Source organism: Anomalospiza imberbis, chromosome 2, assembly GCF_031753505.1.
Source record: "Anomalospiza imberbis isolate Cuckoo-Finch-1a 21T00152 chromosome 2, ASM3175350v1, whole genome shotgun sequence".
NCBI classification, from domain to species: Eukaryota; Metazoa; Chordata; class Aves; order Passeriformes; family Viduidae; genus Anomalospiza; species Anomalospiza imberbis.
In genome coordinates, this window is record NC_089682.1 from 117,195,326 (window position 1) to 117,215,883 (window position 20,558).

The following is a 20,558-nucleotide window of genomic DNA, read 5'->3' on the forward strand; positions in this document are numbered from 1 at the left end:
TTGGAAGCTGTTTTGTTTTGGGCTATATTCTGTAGATGTTCTACCAGCAGCGGTTAAAACAAAGAGAGCTGATGTAACAGTTCCTGACCCCACTCTGTGTTTGTGGGATAAATGTGTTAGAGCACCAGCTTCACCACGGCCACGCTGATGGCAACCTGTGGATGCAACATTCAAACTGGGAAGTGCAAGAGATGAAAAAAATACCTATTGTTCAGACAAGTACACAGTTTCTAACAGGCAGGGAGGTTTAGGGTTCTGGCTTGAGTTTCTGCTGCTTATTTCCCAGGAAGGCAAAGTCACCATGTCAGTGACAGTAAGCGGAGGGAACTCTGCGGTACATCACACAGTTTATCAAATCCCTTTAGGCTATCAGACTCCCAGTCAGAATGGATTTCTGGGTACTGCTCTCAGTTAAGCAGCTCCCACCCTGAGCAACCTGGTGCCAATTTACCCTCCTTGGAGCAGGAAGCTGGAGTGGATAACCACCAAAGGTGCCTCCTGACCTCAAATACTCTATGCATAGAGTGATTTTGCCAATTTAGAAAAATGAACCAGCAATGCAGCCAAAATTAATTATAGCACTATACAGGAGGAAACCCTGCCAGTGACTCTGTTAGGGCTTGTATTGCTATTTGCTGTGAAGGACACATTCCTGAGAGACAAGGAAGAAACTCAAGCCCATGACTCTGCTGGCATGGCTAAAGCAGGACCCATCCAGCAGTAATCCCATGTACTCCAACCAGAATGGTGCAAGAGAAATGCTCCTCATAACTGTGTGTTACACACAGCTGGCTATCAGAATCAAACCACCTACACTGTGCTCTTTAGAAAGAGACAAAATATTAAACTATAGACCAAATTGTTTAAATGGGAGTTTCTCTGCCCAGAATATATGAACGTACATAGTCCTTTATGAAAAGTCAGGCTCCCTGGATTCCTGATTTAGTTACAGGTATAATGGTCACTCTGATGACCAGCCAGCTACAGCTTCCTCTGAGGGTCAGCCTTAAAAGCATTCTTGATTAGAGCTCTCTTAAGTTTTCACTTAGCTTTTCATAAATGCCTTCTGTAACAATTCCCACCACCAATGAAAACCAGGGAGCAACCTGGCTGGGTGAAAGCTATGCTAAATGAAAGAAGATCCTACATGATAAATACGTTAATGAAACCACCTTTAGTATCACAAGAGCAATAATATTACTCAGATGTTAAAATAGAAATCGATTTCTAGAATACAAAAATTGTTATGTTACCTTCTACTTCTCTCCTAGCTACCCCAGGACTGGGAGGAGCTCCAAGACCTTTTCAGAGAAAGAAGAGAAGCTGTACATAGCATGAGAAAAGCAGTAGATTGAGAAAGAAAAACCAGAAAGAACACTGCCACAAGACAGCTTTACACAATTTAACTCTGGTCTAGATAGATTACAGTCACCTGTGGGAAATAACTGTTTGTAGCAGCATGGGGAACCAGACTGGTGTGAATTACCAATCATCAAGTACAATCATATTTAGTAACATCTCTTATTTTAATTTTACACTACAGTTAAAAGTGATTTTCATTCCTTCAAAATGTTCACTCTCCACAAACGTTTGGCTGTCCAGTGTGATCTGACATGCCGGTCTTGGACCTCTCATGAGCAGAGCACAGGCCTGTGCTCAAACACTGGGGAATAAATGAGCACAGCGCTTACACCCTGCAAAATTAAGCCTGATCCCTGTCATTCAGAACACTGAGTACTCTGTTTCTGCCACGGTACAACTGAATAAGAAATTTGATTAAAGCAATACTTCGCACTTCATATAGTGTATTGTATCCTGAAGAACTGTATTACTAAGTTGCCTCTACACAGCACTGTGCACTCGGGACAGCTGTACCAACTGGTTTAACAGTTCAGATTGAGAGAAAGAAGATTTTCATACATGCATAACCATGCTGAATTACTTGATTTCTGCAATATCATCAAGCGTGTACTGGGTTCCTAAAACTGCATGGCAAAAACACAGCAGGACACAGACGTGATGGAAATACTGAAGGCATCCCTCAGCTATGACACAGCCTCCTGCTTTCTCACCATGTGCCCACGTGTGAGATCTGCCCAGGAGCTCTCTGTGGTCTGTGAGTTCTGTCACAGAGTGGGCAGAGTGAAGGCTGCACATGAGGCTGAAATGGGACTGTCTCCAGAGATGTTAGATCTCTGCTTTGGCTGAGCATCTGTTCCAAAGATGCTAAACCCTAGCATGTGTTATCTGTTCTGGCTGAGACCCAGGCTCTGCCAATTCCCATCACAAGTTTCTGACCGTGAATGACTCTGTGAGAGGAGCAGCAGTGAAGCTGCCCAGGAGTAGGGCACTGCCTGACAACATTCCACTGCTCTTGTTTTGTGCAGGAGGACAACTACAGCCAGCTCCTTTCAGCAGACGGGAGACACAGGCACACGTTCCTACGTCAGGGCACCAGACAGAGGCAGCAAGATTTCTGGGCATGAGAATTTGGCAAGTTAAACATTCACTACAAGGGAGAGAAACAGCACAGAGGGTAAATACCTGAGATTTCACTTACTCATAATACTCTTCAATAGTGAGAAAGCAAAGTTACCGTGCTGTGATAATGCTACCGCAAAGGGCAGCATGGGAATATTTTAGTGTTAGGGGCAATGAAAAACAGTTTAAACCAATGATAAAAGCCTTGGCTGCAACAATCAGGAAAACTCTGACTACTAGTATTAAAACAAAAAAACCCACAAATGTTGTTTATAACTTCAATTGACAATTAGCAGATTTACAGTTTTTAATGTTCTCTGAAAATTTAATCTGTAATGTATTAAAAAAATCTTGGGTAAACAGAGTGCAACATCTTAATTTTTAACGATAAACAACTGGGGCTTATACAATACTCAGCAAAATTTTTTTTGTATTAGCATACAAAAGGTCTACACTTTGTAAAGCCCTGCAATGAGTGCAGAGCCTTGTTCACCTGAATTCTGAGTTACTTCTGATATAAAATATGACCAAACTAAAACACCTAGATGCCCAAATCCTTCTCTCATCTTCAGAGCATACTGAGCCATTAGAAAAAGTGGCATGGGCATTGAAGGGACTGAAGCACTTGGGGGGAAAAAGGTCAAAACATGTGAGGAAACAAACTAACATTTAAAAGGCACAATATTTTGAAGACATAATCAATGTCCCTTTGCATGTGCTATGGAAGTCTAAACCCAAAGTCTGATCCACTTACACACTATACAGGGATATTTCCACAGAGCTTTAAGAGCCTTCCTCCTAGGGAAGAGAAACAGGTCCCCTTTCCCCACAGAAGTAACCAGTAAGGACATTTATTTTGGTTCCAGCCCTCTGCTAACTTGCTTGGAGATGAGCTCAGATGACCATGAAAAGCAGTCTTTATGCTTACACATGTACACCGTGAGTGGAAAATGGAGAGCAGAATAAAGTGAAGAGCTTTTGGTTGGAATAATATATGAAAAAATACACTACAGTCTGAAATGACTGCATAAAAAGTAAGTTTTATGCAAGTTACAACTCTATGGAAAGCTATGCTGGGGAAGATGATAAAAGAAGACAACTGACTAGTCTTTGCACAGTTGAGACAAACAGGATTGTGTCAGTGCACAGAAAACTACACAGGTCTGAAGAACAATGAATTAAATCTCACCTATGTTGAATGTGGTCTATCAACTGCTTCCTAAAGCTTCTGCATTTTAACTCATCTGAAATATTACATGTTGGGCATAAAAACTTCCTTGTCTCACCAGTATCTAACAGCCAAGTACATTTTTGCCTGACACCAAAGTTAACTGATAGTTACAGACTATTTAAAATAGTTTATGTATTTTCTGAATTACTCAAAACTTTCAAAGCATTTTGTCAAAAATCCCTCTTTCCTACCAACTGAGGGGCAGCTAGTGGCCTGGAAGTGCCACTAGCAATTCTCACCCTCTCTCATGTATTGATGAGCTGATTTAAGTCCAAGCAGGACAGCAAAATGTGGGCCAGAGAAGGAGAAGGACTACTTTGAAGAAGCACTTCACAGAAAAGTTAGCTGGATGTATTCACCCAGGACAAAGTAATAAAAATCTGGAACAACCTTCATCTCCGACTTTAAAATACCAACTTGTGGAGAAATACTATTTCACAAGAAAGTCAAGTGTACTTCAGAGGGGGAAGAAAGAAATGACAGTGACATTCATGAATTATCCAGTTCTACAACTTTGAGAATTGCCCATTTTTTACACCTTTGGAAATCATCATTATTGTCACAACAGATCTCCACAGCAGTTTTGCTATGCAATCATATTCAAAAACAATTAAAATCATTACCTCCAAATTCTTTTCTAGCAGGTGCAGGACTCCTACCGCCTGACAGTATTTAAGAAATGAATGCAGCAATAATGAAAAATATCAGTGCAGTAGGAGGGAAGAAAAAGAATGAGAAAGTTAAAAATCACAAGGGTCAGTTTGTTATTAACTATGTTGCCCAAATGCTTCTGAACATCCAGTTTCTCTTAGTGCTCAGTTGTTCACATTGTCAGATGATACAAATGAAGTCTACATTAAAAACTTGGACATGATAAAACGCATATATACTGATGCCAAAATTAAAGGAATAGCAATGAACCAATGAATGCACAAGTTTATTTCTATTTTATTTTAAAATAGATGCTATAAAAATGAAAATGTTGAGTAAACATTGCTGTAAAATTTCACATTTTTAAAACTGTGAAAACAAGTTTTTATAAACTTATTCACTAATAATATTTAAATGGTAAAAATGCTGTTATTGCTTTTAAATGTACCAATTACACATTTCAGTTAAAAACCAGTGAGCCCAAAGTGTAATATGCATTTTGGGTTTGCACTTTCAAGTCCGTCTGACAGACCTGGAAACAAATACTCCTGAACACCTGGAAAGGTCCCCCCACATTACCTGAGGGCGGAGGTGGCCGCTGTGGAGGAGCAGGACGTGCAGGAGGAGCGACAGGCCGAGGGGGTGGAGGACGCTTTGGCTCCAGGCTCTGGGGAGGCTCCTTCTGCTGGCCACCAGGCTGGAATTCAGCTGAAGGGATATGACAGAAAGCAATACAAAAATTAATATCTTGGACATTCTAAACCCAGCAAAGCTTTTCTAATAGCAAGGTTTTCTCACAGAGAGGACAGTCAGATCCCAGACCTGGAAATAACGATCCGCAATTTTTTGAGAGAGGGAAGACAAGAGGAACGAACCAGTGATGAAAATAAGCAGATTTCCTAAATCAAAACTTTTGCCTCATGTGTTATAATAAATTTATGTTTTTCATGAAATCCTGAACAATCTTACCAACTGCAGCATTCCAAATTTTGATTTTGACTCTTACCTGTGAACAAAGTTCTCTGGAAAAGAATGCTACAAAGGGAATTCTCAAGGCATTTGAGCAGTTAAAATAAACTCAATAAGAAGCCATTCCAAGCACCATCCCTGTGTTCACATGTTCACGTCATAATTTTAAAAAAGGCTGTGTTTAAACAGAAATTTTCATATTGTGCTCCCAATTTACCAATGTGTTGATTACACTTGTATCTTGGAGATGACAGGAGCAGGGATTGCCAGGGGCTCTATTCTGAGAGTATGACTGGGATGAAGCAGGATTCTACAGACACGTTGCCACAGAACTTGGATGTGGCAGTTCTGGAGGCAGTGGAGCCGTGCAATACACACCCTGGGTGGAAAGAGGTGGTCCAGGAGTTTTTCCTGGGGCTCGGCTGGGTCTCACCGGGAGCGTGGGTCCGTCTGACAGCGTCGGGGACTGGCAAGGGCTGGAGCGCGGGGAAGAGCTCGGCGAGGTTCCGAGCCCCGAACCCGACGTTGGCTGTAGGTGCTGAGGAAGGATTTCTTCTACTTCAGCACTGTAGTCATCGATGTCTCCTAAAGAACAAACCCCAGAGAGGAAAAGCATATAAAAGCTGACTACAGGCATGAGATTTTGCACAAGAAAAGCCCCAAAGCTCCAAGGAATTAGCTCAGCAACTAAAGTATGATTCCTGCATCCCAAAATTACACATGAAGAATACGTACGTATTCAAACCAGTTGAAAATACTTCAAATGCGTAATATACATACATATTAAAGGTAATCATAACAGTGTGGCAATTGTTCTTACTTTAAGAAACAATTAGCTTTACAGGTTATTTCCTTGGTTTGCAATATGGCAAGCTTCACTTGCTCTTCAGAAGGCTGGGCAGGGGATTTCAAGGTATCTGTCATTTGTAATAACTTCTGCTTGCAAAAGGTGGAATGGTGTTCAAAAAAAAAGGCTCAACATGGACGTGCTTTTGAAGAGTAAACTGTCAATTTAGAATATATTTAAATGTAGATGAGAGTGAAGCAGATTGTCGAAATACTGTTGGAAATAATATGTTTTCTAGTCTGTTTTAGATGGCATAAACATATGTATATATGCATTAAATTAACCACATTATTTAGGACTGTAAGCATTTCAAAGCAAGGAATGCTTTATCTCAACAAACCTTCCATATAATAGTCTGCAGTAACCTCAGCATCTTCACAAAGCAAAGTGGAGCTTGTTGATGAAGGCAGCCCAATATTAATCTTCTCTAGATTCATTTCATCTTCCAAACTTCTGATCCAATCTGGATTTTTCAAGCTGATATTTATAATCCTTCCTTGTAGCTGAATTGCCAAAAAAGGTATGCACAAAACAGAAGTTCTTAAGAGTAGGAATATTAAAGCTTAGCATTTCAGATTTAACAAGAAAAAAATAATTCTGGAAAACATCACAAATAAGGTTATAGGAATTTTTGTGACTAAACAAAAATAATTCTGATTTTCACTTCATTTTGGTAAGTAACTACATTTATGTAATTTAAACTGTTAATTACAACTATTAATTTTTTTTTTTTTTTTTAGAAAACTAGCAACTCATCTCCTATGGTTCTCCTTTTCATTTAATCAGAAAGCTTCTGGGTTTTTTTACTCTGACAGAAACACTATTATTTATAAAGAAAAACAGACTTGCTTATAAACTACACAAATAAAGTCATTTTTAGAGGCTGGCACAGAGCAGGGCTCCATTCTGTAAACTGACATTCTACCCAGAGCCCCTTTCCTGCCTCAACAGCCAGTGACATCTCAGCAGATCCAAGGATCCATCTGTAAACATCACACATTCTAAGTCTTCACAGCCACAGACTAGTAAAAATTTGAATGTCACAAGTTCAATTTTCACAAAGATTAAACACTGACCCCACAGAAGTCAATGCAAGCTGAAATTTCGACATTTTTCAGCGTTTGTAGTACAGAAGTGCTAAAATTTTAATAACTGCAGGCTAGAAAGATTTTTAAATGGTTAATTCAAGAAACTAAACTCTGCTTTTTAAATCATAAAAGACCCCAAACCCCTCATTTGATGAAGATGCCTCTCAGTGGATCTTTATTTTTAGGAGGAGTATTGTTGGAGAAATGAAGTTTGATACTTCTTTTATATGGCTTTTGAAACTCAACATACAGTATGTGGCTATCAAAAGGAAAAAAAAGGAGATTCAACACTCTAGTACAGAACAGAAAAAACTTCTAAGAATCAAAGACAAACAGTAAATCCAACCCACTCAAGAAGACTTAAAAAAGCTGGATTTTCTCTTGCTATACAGAAGTTCAGTCATTTTTACATTACCTCAATACCATTCAAATTCATAACATTCAGAGCAGAGCTTCCTTCCAAAAATGTTACCCACATCTTGTCTTCCACAAACCTGCAAAGTTCATTGGAAACAATAACCAGCAAAATACCACAACACTTAATAGCACAATTGCTAGCCTAGTGCAAATGCAGCATCCTTATTTTCAGTTCATTTAAAACTGCTAACCTAATTCTAGAATACAAAATTTGTGTAAAACTCTCAAAAATAAGAGTACTGGAAAAATCATGTCTGAAAACTGAGACACACACACAGGTATGTGAAATGAATTCTAAAGACGTTTAAGTTGAAATTCAGATGTTAAAAATGAAACAGATCATAACTGAAAAGTTATTTCCTACCTAAGGAAATAACTTTATTCAGGAAATTGGTGGGAACAATGAAGATGAATTTTGGACTTGCTCCAGCAGGTCCAAGTCCAGACAGGACAAGGGGGGGGAATGGCTTCCCACTGCCAGAAGGTAAGATGGGATAGTGGGGAGAAATTCTTTCCTGTGAGGGTGGGCAGGCCCTGGCACAGGGTGCCCAGAGAAGCTGTGGCTGCCCCGGGATCCCTGGAAGTGCCCAAGGCCAGGCTGGGGGCAACGTGGTCTCATGGAAGGTATCCCCATGGCAGCAACTGGGACTGGATGATCCCTTTCAACCCAAACAATTCCATGATTTTATAAGCAGAGATTAAAAGGAGGGGTTTTTTTTTCACCTTATAAGTATAACTTCGCCATAGCTTGCAAATTTTTGAAGAAGATCATCAATCAAGTTATCATCAAAATAGTTTTCTTCAGCTGAAGAACTTCTGATGGAGACCATCACAGTACCATCTGGTGGTCCTTGCATTGCAATCACCTCCTTATACACTTTTTGTCTCTCTTCTGCTTCAATTTCAAATATGTCAATGTCAATCAGTGCAACCACAGGCCTTGGAAAAAACAGACCAGAAAATCCTGTCAGCAGAGTATCTGAGCAACAAAATACACAGCACGAGTATTAAATCTTAGGAGTAATGTATAAAATTAAACTGGAACCTATGGTCAGATGTCTTCAGCTCTGCTCTTCCATAGTGCAACAAAGTGCCAGGATTCCATGTATAAGGGACATTACTGTCACTGTGAAAACTTGCATTCAGGAGATCCAGGTCTTCAGCTACAAACAGCAGTGAAAACAAAAGAGGAAAAATGCAGTGATTGCAAGGATGTGCTCTTTGTAAAAAGAAAAAACATAGGAAGTATAAATACAAATCGAGTGTCTTACAGAACCCGCCCCCCACCAAAGTTCCTTTTCCACTCCTCAAGTGTCAGTAAGTGGGATCTGATTCGTGGTCCTTTCTTCAGCCTCACTGCATTTACTGAAGGTCTGTTACAAGCGTTCTGTGCCCTACCAAGCCAGGAACAGGAGCTCAGCATCACTGGCATTGTGAACATCACTAAATGGATCCTCTAAGTCACTTGAAGAACATTTTAAACAACTGAAGGAAACGCTCAAACCTGATCGGTCAAACGGCCATTTCCTTCTCCTCCAAAGGATCCGATCTGTCCACGCCGGCGTGCGGCACTTTTCACTGGTGTCGTAGTCATCAGAGAACAGATCATACTTGTATGTGGGGGCAAAATTGATTTTCCCTTCCAGAAACCCCCTAAAAATCTGTGGAAGACAGAAGCAGATGGGGAACAGCTTGAAACTAATCAGAATTCTCTATTCTAACACTGACAACTTGTATAAACACCTCAAAATAAAATAAAAAACCCTGCTATTTGTTAAAATGGATTCCTCTTCACATTTTGTCTGCTGAAAACATTTAACACTGTGACTAAATAGTGACCCAGACAATCAACGAACAGGAGTATGCCAGCAGTTATATCTTTAAGCCCAGGCTTACTAACAACCTACTGTTCCTTCAGTGTCATAACAAACTCAAGGTCACCCAGACACTGATGCTGTAACACAGCATTTTAATCTGGTGCCTATTTGTTCCTGTGTCAGCAAAAGTGGGGAATTAAGGCTTACATTTTATCTATCTGCACATGCCAAATTTTCCCACAAATTCACAGACGCACGCTGGTTTGGGTTGGAAGGGACCCTAAAGATCATCCAGTTCCATCTCCTTGCCATGGGCAAGGATGCTGTTCACTAGACCAGGTTGCTCAGGGTGCCATCCAACCTGGTCTTGAACACTTCCAGGAAAAAGTTGACACAAGATGCCCCTTCAAATAAATAGGTTTATTAAAAAAAAAAATTAAAAAATAAAAAAAAAGAGTCCTTAATATATTCAATCTACTCAAAGTGAGCTTCTCACTCATTAAGTGTTTAAACTGGACCCAAGATAAAACCCTTTAGCTAACTCAGTCAGCTCCATTCTTGAGTTCAGCCTTCTGTGGGCATCTTTCCTTCACTTCAGAAATCTGGAAAATAGAAATCTAACTTGGATCTTACAGTCAAATCTGCATCAAGTGACAGGCTGATGTCCCTCTCTTGCTGGAAATAGAATTTGAAATCCAGTCGATTTAAAAGTCAATGTCAGAATGCTAAAAGTTCCACAACTTCTGAGACAATAATTAACTTGTTTGGCTTCAATAATTATTTTCTAGCGTAATTTTTATGGACCAGGTTGCTATGTAAACACCTTTCCTGAGCAGCAGGTACAGATATGAACCTGCCACAGCCATAGAGCTCCCTCAGGGACACATCTGGTACCCAGCCAGCAGCTTCTAAATCATGGATTATCACTCCGAAAGTGTAATGCTACTCCTGCTCCCCAGCCAGAAGCCCTTTTCATATTCTGGCAATTTCCATAGACTTCTCCAGCTTTTTAACTGCTGGAGGTGTCTCCAAAACCTATACACATCATGTTTTGATTCACTTAACAGACAATCTGACAAACAGACAATGCTGTCTGCCCATGGGAACGTAAACTTTGCTTGCTCTAGGAAACAGTTGTTTAAAAAAAAATTAAGTGAGTAAAAATATCCAGTGTTTTGCCTCCTGTTCTAGTACACAAGACACCAGCACAAATGGAAGGGAACTCTAAATCAGCAAAAGCACTGCTTGTGATCAAAGTGCTGGTGAGCAGACAGAACCAACAACAGAGGTTTTTACCATATCCAGCTTTCCCATGCAGAGCTGCAAACAGAGAACAAGAAACCCTTCAAATCTAAAAAATGTAGCTTTCTTCAGACCTTGTTATCCCGTGTTTTCTCTGCAAATAAAAAAGCTACAATTTGGACTACTCCTTTTCCCAACAGTAACAGCATCACACCTATTACAATTTAACTAAAGAGTAACATTACCAAACATTATAAATATTCTTTTTAAATAGTTACATCTGACAAAAAGAAAGACATTATAATTAGGAAACTCTATGCTGAGGATACAGATTTACAGGAGCATCATAGCAATTGCTAATACCAGTTAAAAAATGAAGTGTTCTCAAGTATGGTGATGTTTGAACACACCTGTCCAGAGTTTTTCTGGTTGATAAGCTGGTCTCCTGCTATGAGGGGATCCCAATTCTGTTGTCGTATTAGGTCCTTCACCTCCTCATTGGGCAAATCTATTCGATAATTGAAGTCCCCACACCAAAAAATATAGTCATGGGAAAAGAGCATCCTTCCCTGCAAAACAGCAGCACACACACTGGAGTTAAAAGCAACTGAGTGACAAATTTACTGCTTCTAGGTTCAGAAATTCAGTTTTTAGTTGTGAAACGTATAATTTTTTGGGTGATGAAGACAGCTGAAATACATCCTGGTATTTAGTGTCCATATGATTAGAACAACACGATCAACAGTGCGGCATTGACATATGGAACACAAGAGAAGTAACATTTCCTGTGGAGTCTCCATTTCTAAAGAAACAAATCAAGTGAATTGGATTCTAAAATTCTTCATGTTCCTTCTCCTGTTTTAGAAGTCTGCTCAAAGGCAATGGCTGCTGCCTGTGACAGAGGAGAACAAAACACCCTGGAACTTTGTGACAGTCTCCTGACAGACTGCAAATCCAGGGCTTTATCATTCAGATTTAATTGAAGACTTTTCATTTACATCTGATTTTCATCACTGGAGAGAGACATAAGGGATTTCTTAAAACAAAACAAGGTTTAAGCAAAGCCCAGGTTTTAGAGTGAGATCTTTTACTTCCCCCTTTGTTTTGATTTTTCCACTGCCCATAAGTAAAACCAAGCAGATACACTGGCAGATTGAAACAGCAGCATTTAGGAAGCTGTTGGATACAGCACTTGCTAGGAAAACTGAAACATGACAGTGGGGACAAATTTAGAAAATAAAAAACCCTGTAAAATAAGATGTATAAGATGTAAGACTCCTGCACAGTGCCACAGAAATTAACAAATTACAGTTTGATGACAAAATTTAAAACAGCTTTAAGTCTCAAGGAAGCATTTTGTTGTACTGATAACATTTTCAACTTGGTGATCTGATAATAAGAACATGGTGTTTGTTTATGAGAACATGACATAAGAATCATTCCTGTGTGCTGAGAACAGTGCTGTTTCGCAGTGATTTTTTTTTTCTCATAGGTGATTGTCTCGTGTGCCTATGAAAGTTCTACTACATGTCAGGGATCTATAAGGTCTCTTTCCTATGTTAAGTCCTTGATTCCGAATGCAAGTGAACTCATGTTTCATCATCTCTGTCATTGCACTGGCAAGGTCTATTCCTTCTGCAGTCTTCTGTTTTAATAAACATTGTGGGAACTCGGTTATCTCCAAGATCTCTAACCCAAGGAAATCTGATTTCAATGGGAAACTGGGGAAGGGGAAACATGCAAATGGAGCTTTGGGGTGGCACTGCTGGAACGCCAAGGGTTTCACTTTTCATTTGTTATGGAATTTGAACACCGTGCTTACCATCGGAAAGCCAAGCTTGCGAGAAATTTCTACAAAGTCTTCATTTCTCTCCTTGACTTGGGATTGCCCTGCAGCAAAATGACTGCACACAAAGCAAAGGCTGGAGGTATGGAACAGCATCCGAATGGCCACTGCGCCTTTGTTCCCAGTGGCTCCTCCCATGCCAGTCTTGACAGTATCAACAGCAACATCCCTGAAACAGTGAAATGGCTTTTAAACCTTCCAGGAGCCTGGCACAGACGGCTCTGCGTGTGACACTGGGCTGCGAGGGACACATTGTTCTCCCAGCCACAGGGCTAGTTTTAAAAAGTTCCAACAGTCACTGAGCATTAGCAAGATAAAACCTCATGTTTCAAGCTCTCTAGGCATTTAAAACTAAGAAAGCATTTAAAAAGTAAGAAAAAAACTTAACTCCTTCACCAGAAGGAGAAACAGCTCTCTCAGAGCCCCACAAGGCTCTGAGCATGTCTGGGTGTTATCTTCCAACACAAGGCAAGCTGAAGGTGACCCCAGCTGGAGCCAGCCGTCCTCACTGACCTGATAAAGGGAGCGTGCTGAGGCCTGATGAACACGAAGAGGCAGACGCCCACCAGCTGCTCTGAAGCCAGCAGCACGTACTTGTAATCTCTGGAGATGGTCTTTTGCAGCTCAGCGGCCCAGAGCTTCTGATTTGTGGTGCTGGCAGTGAGATTAAAAACACCAGGTTGGAAATAAACCAAACTGAGCAGGTTTCTAGCTGCTGATTGAGCTGACTAAGCTGCACCCAAGAACCTGAAGTAAACCTTGAGGCAGTAAACCAAAGTCAAGTTGGGAATGGTGCTCAAATGCCTCCCAGCAGAGACACAGGCTCTAGACTGCCATGCCATCATTGTTTCAAATTCAGCCTCTACAAATGCTGCCTCACTTTTCCCAACACCACAGACAACTTCAGGAGCCATGGCCATCTTTGCTGTATTTACAAGCCTAGACTAGAGGAAAACCTAGTAATTGTTTTATAGAGTATCTTCCTAGCCTAGAACTCAGTCAATATTGGAAAACAGGTGTCCACAGTCTTAGATCAAGAAGAAATATCCTTAGAGACCTCACAGACTATGGTTTTCAGAGCCAGCACTGGATGGGAATGAAAAATATCAGGTCTGGAAACAGCATTGACTACACAAAGGGTGAAATCAGAGGATGACAAGCTGACGCTTGGTACCCAATAGACAAAAATCTGCACAATCTGTGCTCTTCCCAATGAGTTAAACCTTCCCTCACACCAGGAAACAGGCAAAGCAGGCAGAGAAAACAATGGACAAAGGGACTATGGTCCTAGGACTACACACACATTTATCTCTGGTATCACCCACTACTGGGAAAAATGTATTTCCATAACCCAGTCTGCTAGGAGTGAAAAATCCCAACTCCACAGTAATATACCCATGCAATACATGGAATGGCAGTGAAAATTAACAGTATGGAAGGAAGCCTTCCTTTATACAGCTCATGATCTGATACATAACAGCATTCCAACAACACATGCTTTTGGAAAGATTTTCACAGGATTTGTTGTTCCCAGCTGTACAAGACACAGGAACTGAAGAACACTGCAAGCACTGGAGAAACCAAAGTTTTAAATAACATATGACTTGAAAAAGGTGATTATCAGCCAAACAAGTATCACCCACCTGGCGTTCACAATGTTTCCTGCATTTAACTCCACCATTTCTTCAAATCCAATGGCAAATATGTCCACAGGTTTGTTTTTGCGATCTTGAGGTAAACAGGGAAAGAGTTATTTATTGATTCTAATTAACCTAAGAATCAAGACCTCATACATATATAGATATATATTAATTTTAAGGAAAAAAAAAATTCTGTACTTGGAAAGAAATTCCTCCCTGTGAGGGTGCTGAGGCCCTGGCACAGGGTGCTCAGAGAAGCTGTGGCTGCTCCATCCCTGGCAGTGTCCAAGGCCAGGCTGGGCAGGTTTTGGAGCAGTCTGGGATGGTGGAAGGCATCCCTGCCCATGGCAGGGGGTGGAACTGGATGAACTTTAAGGTCCCTTCCAACACAAACCAGTCTGGGATTCTGGGAAATTCTAGTTGTCTCAAAGAAGCTTTTAAATAAATCCAGATTTTGAAACGTGTTTCTCTGGCAGGGGCTGGAACTGGATCTTTACAGTCCCTACAAAGTTCTATGCTTCTGTGATACCTGTTTCAATGTCTGTGATCTACTTAGAAAAATCAGAGTTTTCAAGAAAAAGTAATGACAGACCACAGATCCTACCTTGGAATTCATGGATTCCAGCTAACTTTGGTGCATCCAGCAGCCAGTCAGTGAGGGTTTGATTTCTGAAGGCAATACTTCGAAACTGCTTCCCCCCATTGACGTTCCATGTCCCAACGCAGACTCGGATCTTTTTTGGTTTTGCATACTTATAGAAGTTCTCACACATGCTCTTCAGTACTTTTACAGATGCTGCAAAAACATTTGAAAAGACATTACTTTTACAGCGGATGCTTCAGAAAACTCGGCAGTGAGATCTTCCCAATGTACGTGCACAGACAAAGCTAATCTGCGAAAGCACAAGGAATGCAGCTTTCCCAGGGGAAAGTACCCTTCGAAAAGGTGACTTAGAAAAGTACCCTTTTTCAGTCAGTGTCTTACTGACACACATTACTTGTGTGGGTAAGACACTGACTGAAAAACAGCAGCAATTTGTTCAGAATTATATTGAGAGAAAGAATACATGAAGGAAGCAATTCCCATGTTTTATAAATATCTGTTGTTCTTTCATCTCATCCATGACTTTCTAGGGAAACCATTATTTTTTGTACATATCAACAAGGATATTCGCCTGATTTTCACAGATTAAATTAATGAAATCCCATCCCTGTTACAGAACATATGTGCAGATATATTAATTTCTGGAAGTGTAAAAGTTGCTGATACACTACAAACACTAAAATAGAAGGTACATTATTTCATCATATCAGAGTATGTCTATTTAAGCCACAAATCTGAATTATTTTTAGATCAGTTGAATTCCTAAAGAGCTGCTTTAGTGAGGACAGTAGGCTAGGATTCAAAATAATTAAACTTATTTCTCTGTCCCATCAGCCTTTCCCTGTGCCTTGTTTTTCTCTTCCAGATGAAGAAAGAGGAATGACCCATATGTAAAGAACATTGTGAGAAACACAGAAAGAAAAAAGATGATTCAATGCTCAGGTACTTTACCTAAGCTTTATTATTTTACCTATTTTGAATGTTCTCATGGTTATCAGACTCCAAAAGAACAATATAAACAATATTAGGTGGAATTCTTCCTTCATTTGTTGCTGTCTTCAAAAATAGTCAGTTACTGGGAACACTATTTCCATTTAAATTCCCCAAATAAGATGACTAGCGATCTGCTGCTGTCTTATCAGTTACTCTTGGCTCCCTGGTTAAAACAAAAATCAGGTATTCTCTACCCCTACTGGGTCTGAAAAAAACTGGAAGCAAGAGAAGAAAATATATTGTGTTTGTTGGCTGCAAATGCTTTCCCTGCTGAACAAATCCATAACAAATCCATCCATAAATGGGCCAACCACACAGAAAAGACAATGAACTGGTTGGTGTCTCCAAGCAGATCATGCTTGGGATCATGCTCTCTTCATCAAAATCCAGGGAAATGAAGTCTAAAAAACAGCAAGGAGCCAACAGGATACTTGAGCCCTCCAGGCAACAGCCAAATACAGGGTCTGACCCACACTCCAGGTGACCCCAGCCAGGAAGTGTCCAGCACGTCCCTAAAAGGCCACAGAGGGTAGAGGACAGGAGCCACCTCAGCAGCTGGCCTCTGAAGGGAAACCATCTCAGGAATGCTGCAGACACAACACATCCAAGAACCCACATCGTCCGAAGGGTAGGCTGAAGCCTAGGAGCCCAAGCCAGCATCGCAGGCAGCTGTGCAGGCCTGCAGGGATGAGCCTCTGCAGCACTCGGAGCGAGTTTAAGAGCAGAGTTTGCACATTCCTCATCTAGGGTTCCATCTTTTTCTTTTGAAAATTTACTGGATTTCAGCTTCACTTTAGTTACTCCAAATCATTCAGCTGCTACTGAGCAGCTTTTAAAAAAAGCTGCAAAATTTCATTATTGCCTATTTAAACTCCTGATGTTGTTATGAGACCCTAATATGAAAAGCCTTACCAGGTTAGACTCTAACTTTAGAAGCAAACTGACAAAAAGCTTATTACAAACAAAAATGTTTATCTTTAAACTAGCAGTCTTTCTGAATTATAGAATTACTCTTTTTATAAATTTGAGTAATTAAAAATAAAAATTTCTACTGCTTTCCAAAATACTGAGTGAACCAAGTGCTTTTCAGAGCACCTGAGACTATGATTTTCCTACATATTTCTAGTTATTTATTTTTTCAGCAAAATTGTGCCTCACTCTACAACATCAGAAATCTAATCAGTTACATTTTCTGTTATTTGCAGAAAAAACACTTTGACTCCTGCTCTTACTAGGCAAGCAGAAATTTGGATATCAGTTCTACAAAGGAAGTGTTAATTTAAAATTCTGTTTGGAACATTCTGTGCAACTGAATGGAACTGCTGGAACTTGATGGAACTGTTTACTGAAACATCCAAATTCCTGTAGGAATATTTCAATACATGCAATTCGTACCCAGCTGAAACCCTGAAATGCCAAAAAATAGTTGATTTATAACTCTTACAAAAATAGGCATTCTAATAAATAACAAAAATCAGACATAAATAATAATACCAACAGTAACTGATAAATATATAAAAAATAGTTCGCTCTTCTTCCAGAGTTATAAGATAGAAGGTGATACCATCAGTGAGTGTGACCAGTCATTCCCATAAGCACTTGGTTACACTGACAAAATGCCAGTGAATCACTTAATATCAGACATGCATTACTTGTGACTCAGACTTCATTCTTCAGATACTCACTAACAGTTAAGTAGGTAGAGTAAAACACATATAGGAAAAAGCAAAACTGGCAAATGAAAAGGCTGTTTAAATTTGCTCAACACAGAGTAAAATCTGAATAGAAAAGCATTAGGAATATTTCATTTTAAATAATGGTTTCTGGGAACAAGAACATGAAGTGCTGCACAGCTGACAAGTTTCCTGCATGACCACGAGCATGTGGAACCTTCTAGCAGCAAGTAAGAAGAAATTACAAATTGTACTGAAGAATTTCACCTCATCCTAAACCAAGCAAAAATACAGAAGCCTACAAATCAGATAAAAAGGAAAATTCCTTTGCAGCCGGAGCATGTGCAAAAAATAAACCCCTGCAAATCGGTTACCTCATTTCCTAACTGACACCACCCAAGCTCAAATGCAACATTTTTCACCTCTTATATTCTCACTTTCATTGGATTAAAGGATGTTAGGGCACAGGAATGGCAGACCCAAACACCACCAGGAGAATGTGAGCCCATAGCCAAATATGACACAAACAGACACAAGAAAAGCCAGAGAACAACAACAGCTGGTCAGGTATTTACAGTTTATTTTACTGTACTATACTATACCTGATTGTAATGATTGCTCTGAAACTACGGATGCAGTAAGAGGGAAACAAGAAAAGATTAGTCAAATAAGTTATTGCTTTTTAGGATTTTCCAGCAATGTGTGAGAAAACATGCTGTTAATATACAATTTATTACACATAACCATTTGCATCAGTTAAAGCATATGTTTATGTTTTGTGCTGCAAAATCTACCAAGCTTCACAACAGGATTAGCAAATTCTCTTTTCCTCCTTTATTAATAATGGATTCACACATGTTGAAGTAGCCCACTGGTTAACTTGCCATCCAGCACAGAATGCAGAGATTGCAGGGAAGAGGGATTAATGCTCCTCAGCTGTCATGAGCTGCAAATATGGAAAGGACAGCTTGCATTCCCAGAAAAAGTGAGAGGAAACGAAAACAAATTTTAACTAATTTTGAGGTGAGGCCAATTTACCAGGTTTCAGATATAAGAAAAAAATCACAATAACATGAAAACTTGTGCTAAACAAATGGGACAAAACCACTCCCTCGGCCTCCACATCGGATGAAGATGTGGACCCTCGACATGAAGACTACAACTGGGCAACTATTTTTGTCTTGAGTCAGAGATTTGCACTGGAGCTTTGACATATTTTTCCTCATTCTAGGTTAAGATGTGTCTGGGAGAAGGAAAAAAAAATGAAAAGGAAAATGTAAGAATGTTTCCCTAAAAAATGCAGTAACCCAGAACATTATTACCTGGGATCTTGGAAAGAAGACTCAAATTTAAGTTCCTTCTTTGCCCAAATATGAGCTCCTGTAATTCTGATATCCCAGGAGAGGACTGAACACAGCCCTGTGAGTGACCCACTATTTTCCTGCCCACCAGACTTGCAGAAGATGGGATTGACTGCAGTTCTGGGGACCACAGAGGCTACACCTCTTTGGGGATGCAGGATGCTGGTTCAGCACCCTGTTCTCATGAGGGGAACCACCTTTCTGGTACAAAACCCCCGAGACTCACATGGTTGCTCTGCACAAGCAGAGTTTCTTATCGAAATCTCTCTGGTTTTGATGTAGAAGTTCATCCAAAAATCATAAACAAATAAAGCAATTTCTGCAGCACGTTAGTTTGGCACTATTAGTAAAGCAGAATTAACTTCCATTTTTTAATAAGCCAAGAGAACAAATTAGCATTTATACTTTCCAACAGTGCTTTGAAAACAAACTCGATACAGCTTTCTTACACCAAATAGTTATCAGAGATTAAAATCCTAAAAGACACATACCGCGTAAACTGCTGGTGGTTAAGAGAGCCCGTGCTTTATCTGCTAAATCACTATTTAGGGTATTTCCCAATAACAAAACATCAATGGCCTCCTGCTTGGAGCTATCAAAAAAGTTATTTTGGATCGTTCTGGTCACAGAACGAGCACCATCCTTCAGCTTTCCAGCCTGTTAGGGAGGAACACGTATAGAATATTTTATGTCGGACACTGCTCACAATACATTGGCAATATTCAGTAGATACATGTAAACTACGTTAATGATTTTAAGGGCTAAGGCAATTTCCTTCATTAAGTGTTAAATCAAGTCGTCTGAGCCTCCTGTGCTACATGTGCTTTCCCCCCACCCCCAGATGCTAAAAAACACAGTAATACCTACAAGGCATATCTAACAAGCAGACTTAAATTAAACAAAATAAAATTAAATACTGTAGGGAGGGGAATTTTTTTTTTCCTAAACCCTAGGTCTTTAAAAATTAATTTGATATAGTGCCATGTTTAGACCATGACAGGGATTTTGGGCTTTTCCCCAAATAGTGAGAGATGAGCAAGCACTCAAGTCCAAATGCCATGACACATGAATGTATATGTTTATGCACTTACGAGTTCAGAATTCACATTCTGGAATACCCATGTTAAAAACAGAGAGAACTTCAACTTAAGACCGCCCTTAACTTGCTGAAATAATATGCAGGTCTCATGCAGCATCCCAGAAGGAACACAGACACTAATCCATGGCTACAGACACACCCAGACAGTGTCTCTGCACACTCTGGCCTGACTGAACCGCAGTCCAGAGGAACAGTGTCCATCCAGCCACCTGGGCTAAACAAGGGTCTCCAGAAAAATGTGCTGCTGATGCAGATGTACCTGAGGGACACACACACCTGAAGGATAATGCAGGTAACACATAATGCAGTCTTGTACTCGATTCCAAACCTGGCAGTGTTGACTTGGGCACACAAAAACACCTGTTGTTGCATGTGCTTTGCCTGTGAGGTGTGTGTGAACACACACTGCTGCAGGTACATGAAAAACAGACTGTGATCCATCAGGGATGCTGCAAGGGACTGTGTTATTATTTAAAAAAATACTCCCAAGTTTACAGCTTGCATTGTCCATGAAAGCCTCTTAAATGCATATGGAAAGAAGGCAAAAGCTTAACAAAACTACCCCAGGATTTAGTTCTGTGAACTGTATTAGACAGCAA

The 20,558-nt window shown here is 40.1% G+C and overlaps 1 protein-coding gene and 1 long non-coding RNA gene across 10 annotated transcripts in view; one reads left to right on the top strand and one right to left on the bottom strand.

Annotated features, from left to right (window-relative positions):
- The window catches only part of LOC137469743 (uncharacterized), a 12,761-nt gene extending 10,255 nt beyond the window's left edge, over window positions 1–2,506 (top strand). Inside the window, exon 2 of the long non-coding RNA XR_010996668.1 lies at window positions 2,388–2,506. This is a non-coding gene — a long non-coding RNA (uncharacterized lncRNA). The remainder of the gene's footprint in view (window positions 1–2,387) is intronic.
- SYNJ1 (synaptojanin 1) overlaps window positions 1–20,558 on the bottom strand; it is a 48,601-nt gene that overhangs the window by 9,158 nt on the left and 18,885 nt on the right. For 4 of the 9 annotated variants that reach the window (XM_068182769.1, XM_068182765.1, XM_068182773.1 and 1 more), the window contains exons 11-26: window positions 19,352–19,517; window positions 18,102–18,125; window positions 14,834–15,025; window positions 14,233–14,317; window positions 13,103–13,243; window positions 12,566–12,758; window positions 11,154–11,312; window positions 9,189–9,345; window positions 8,730–8,847; window positions 8,408–8,623; window positions 7,683–7,761; window positions 6,520–6,682; window positions 5,711–5,917; window positions 4,943–5,071; window positions 4,336–4,374; window positions 1,254–1,301 (exon numbers count right to left, since the gene is read on the bottom strand). In XM_068182769.1, coding sequence (XP_068038870.1) covers window positions 1,254–1,301; window positions 4,336–4,374; window positions 4,943–5,071; window positions 5,711–5,917; window positions 6,520–6,682; window positions 7,683–7,761; window positions 8,408–8,623; window positions 8,730–8,847; window positions 9,189–9,345; window positions 11,154–11,312; window positions 12,566–12,758; window positions 13,103–13,243; window positions 14,233–14,317; window positions 14,834–15,025; window positions 18,102–18,125; window positions 19,352–19,517 — 2,116 coding nt within the window. The remainder of the gene's footprint in view (window positions 1–1,253; window positions 1,302–4,335; window positions 4,375–4,942; window positions 5,072–5,710; window positions 5,918–6,519; window positions 6,683–7,682; window positions 7,762–8,407; window positions 8,624–8,729; window positions 8,848–9,188; window positions 9,346–11,153; window positions 11,313–12,565; window positions 12,759–13,102; window positions 13,244–14,232; window positions 14,318–14,833; window positions 15,026–18,101; window positions 18,126–19,351; window positions 19,518–20,558) is intronic. The other 5 variants (XM_068182770.1, XM_068182768.1, XM_068182766.1 and 2 more) reach the window with 4 other exon arrangements.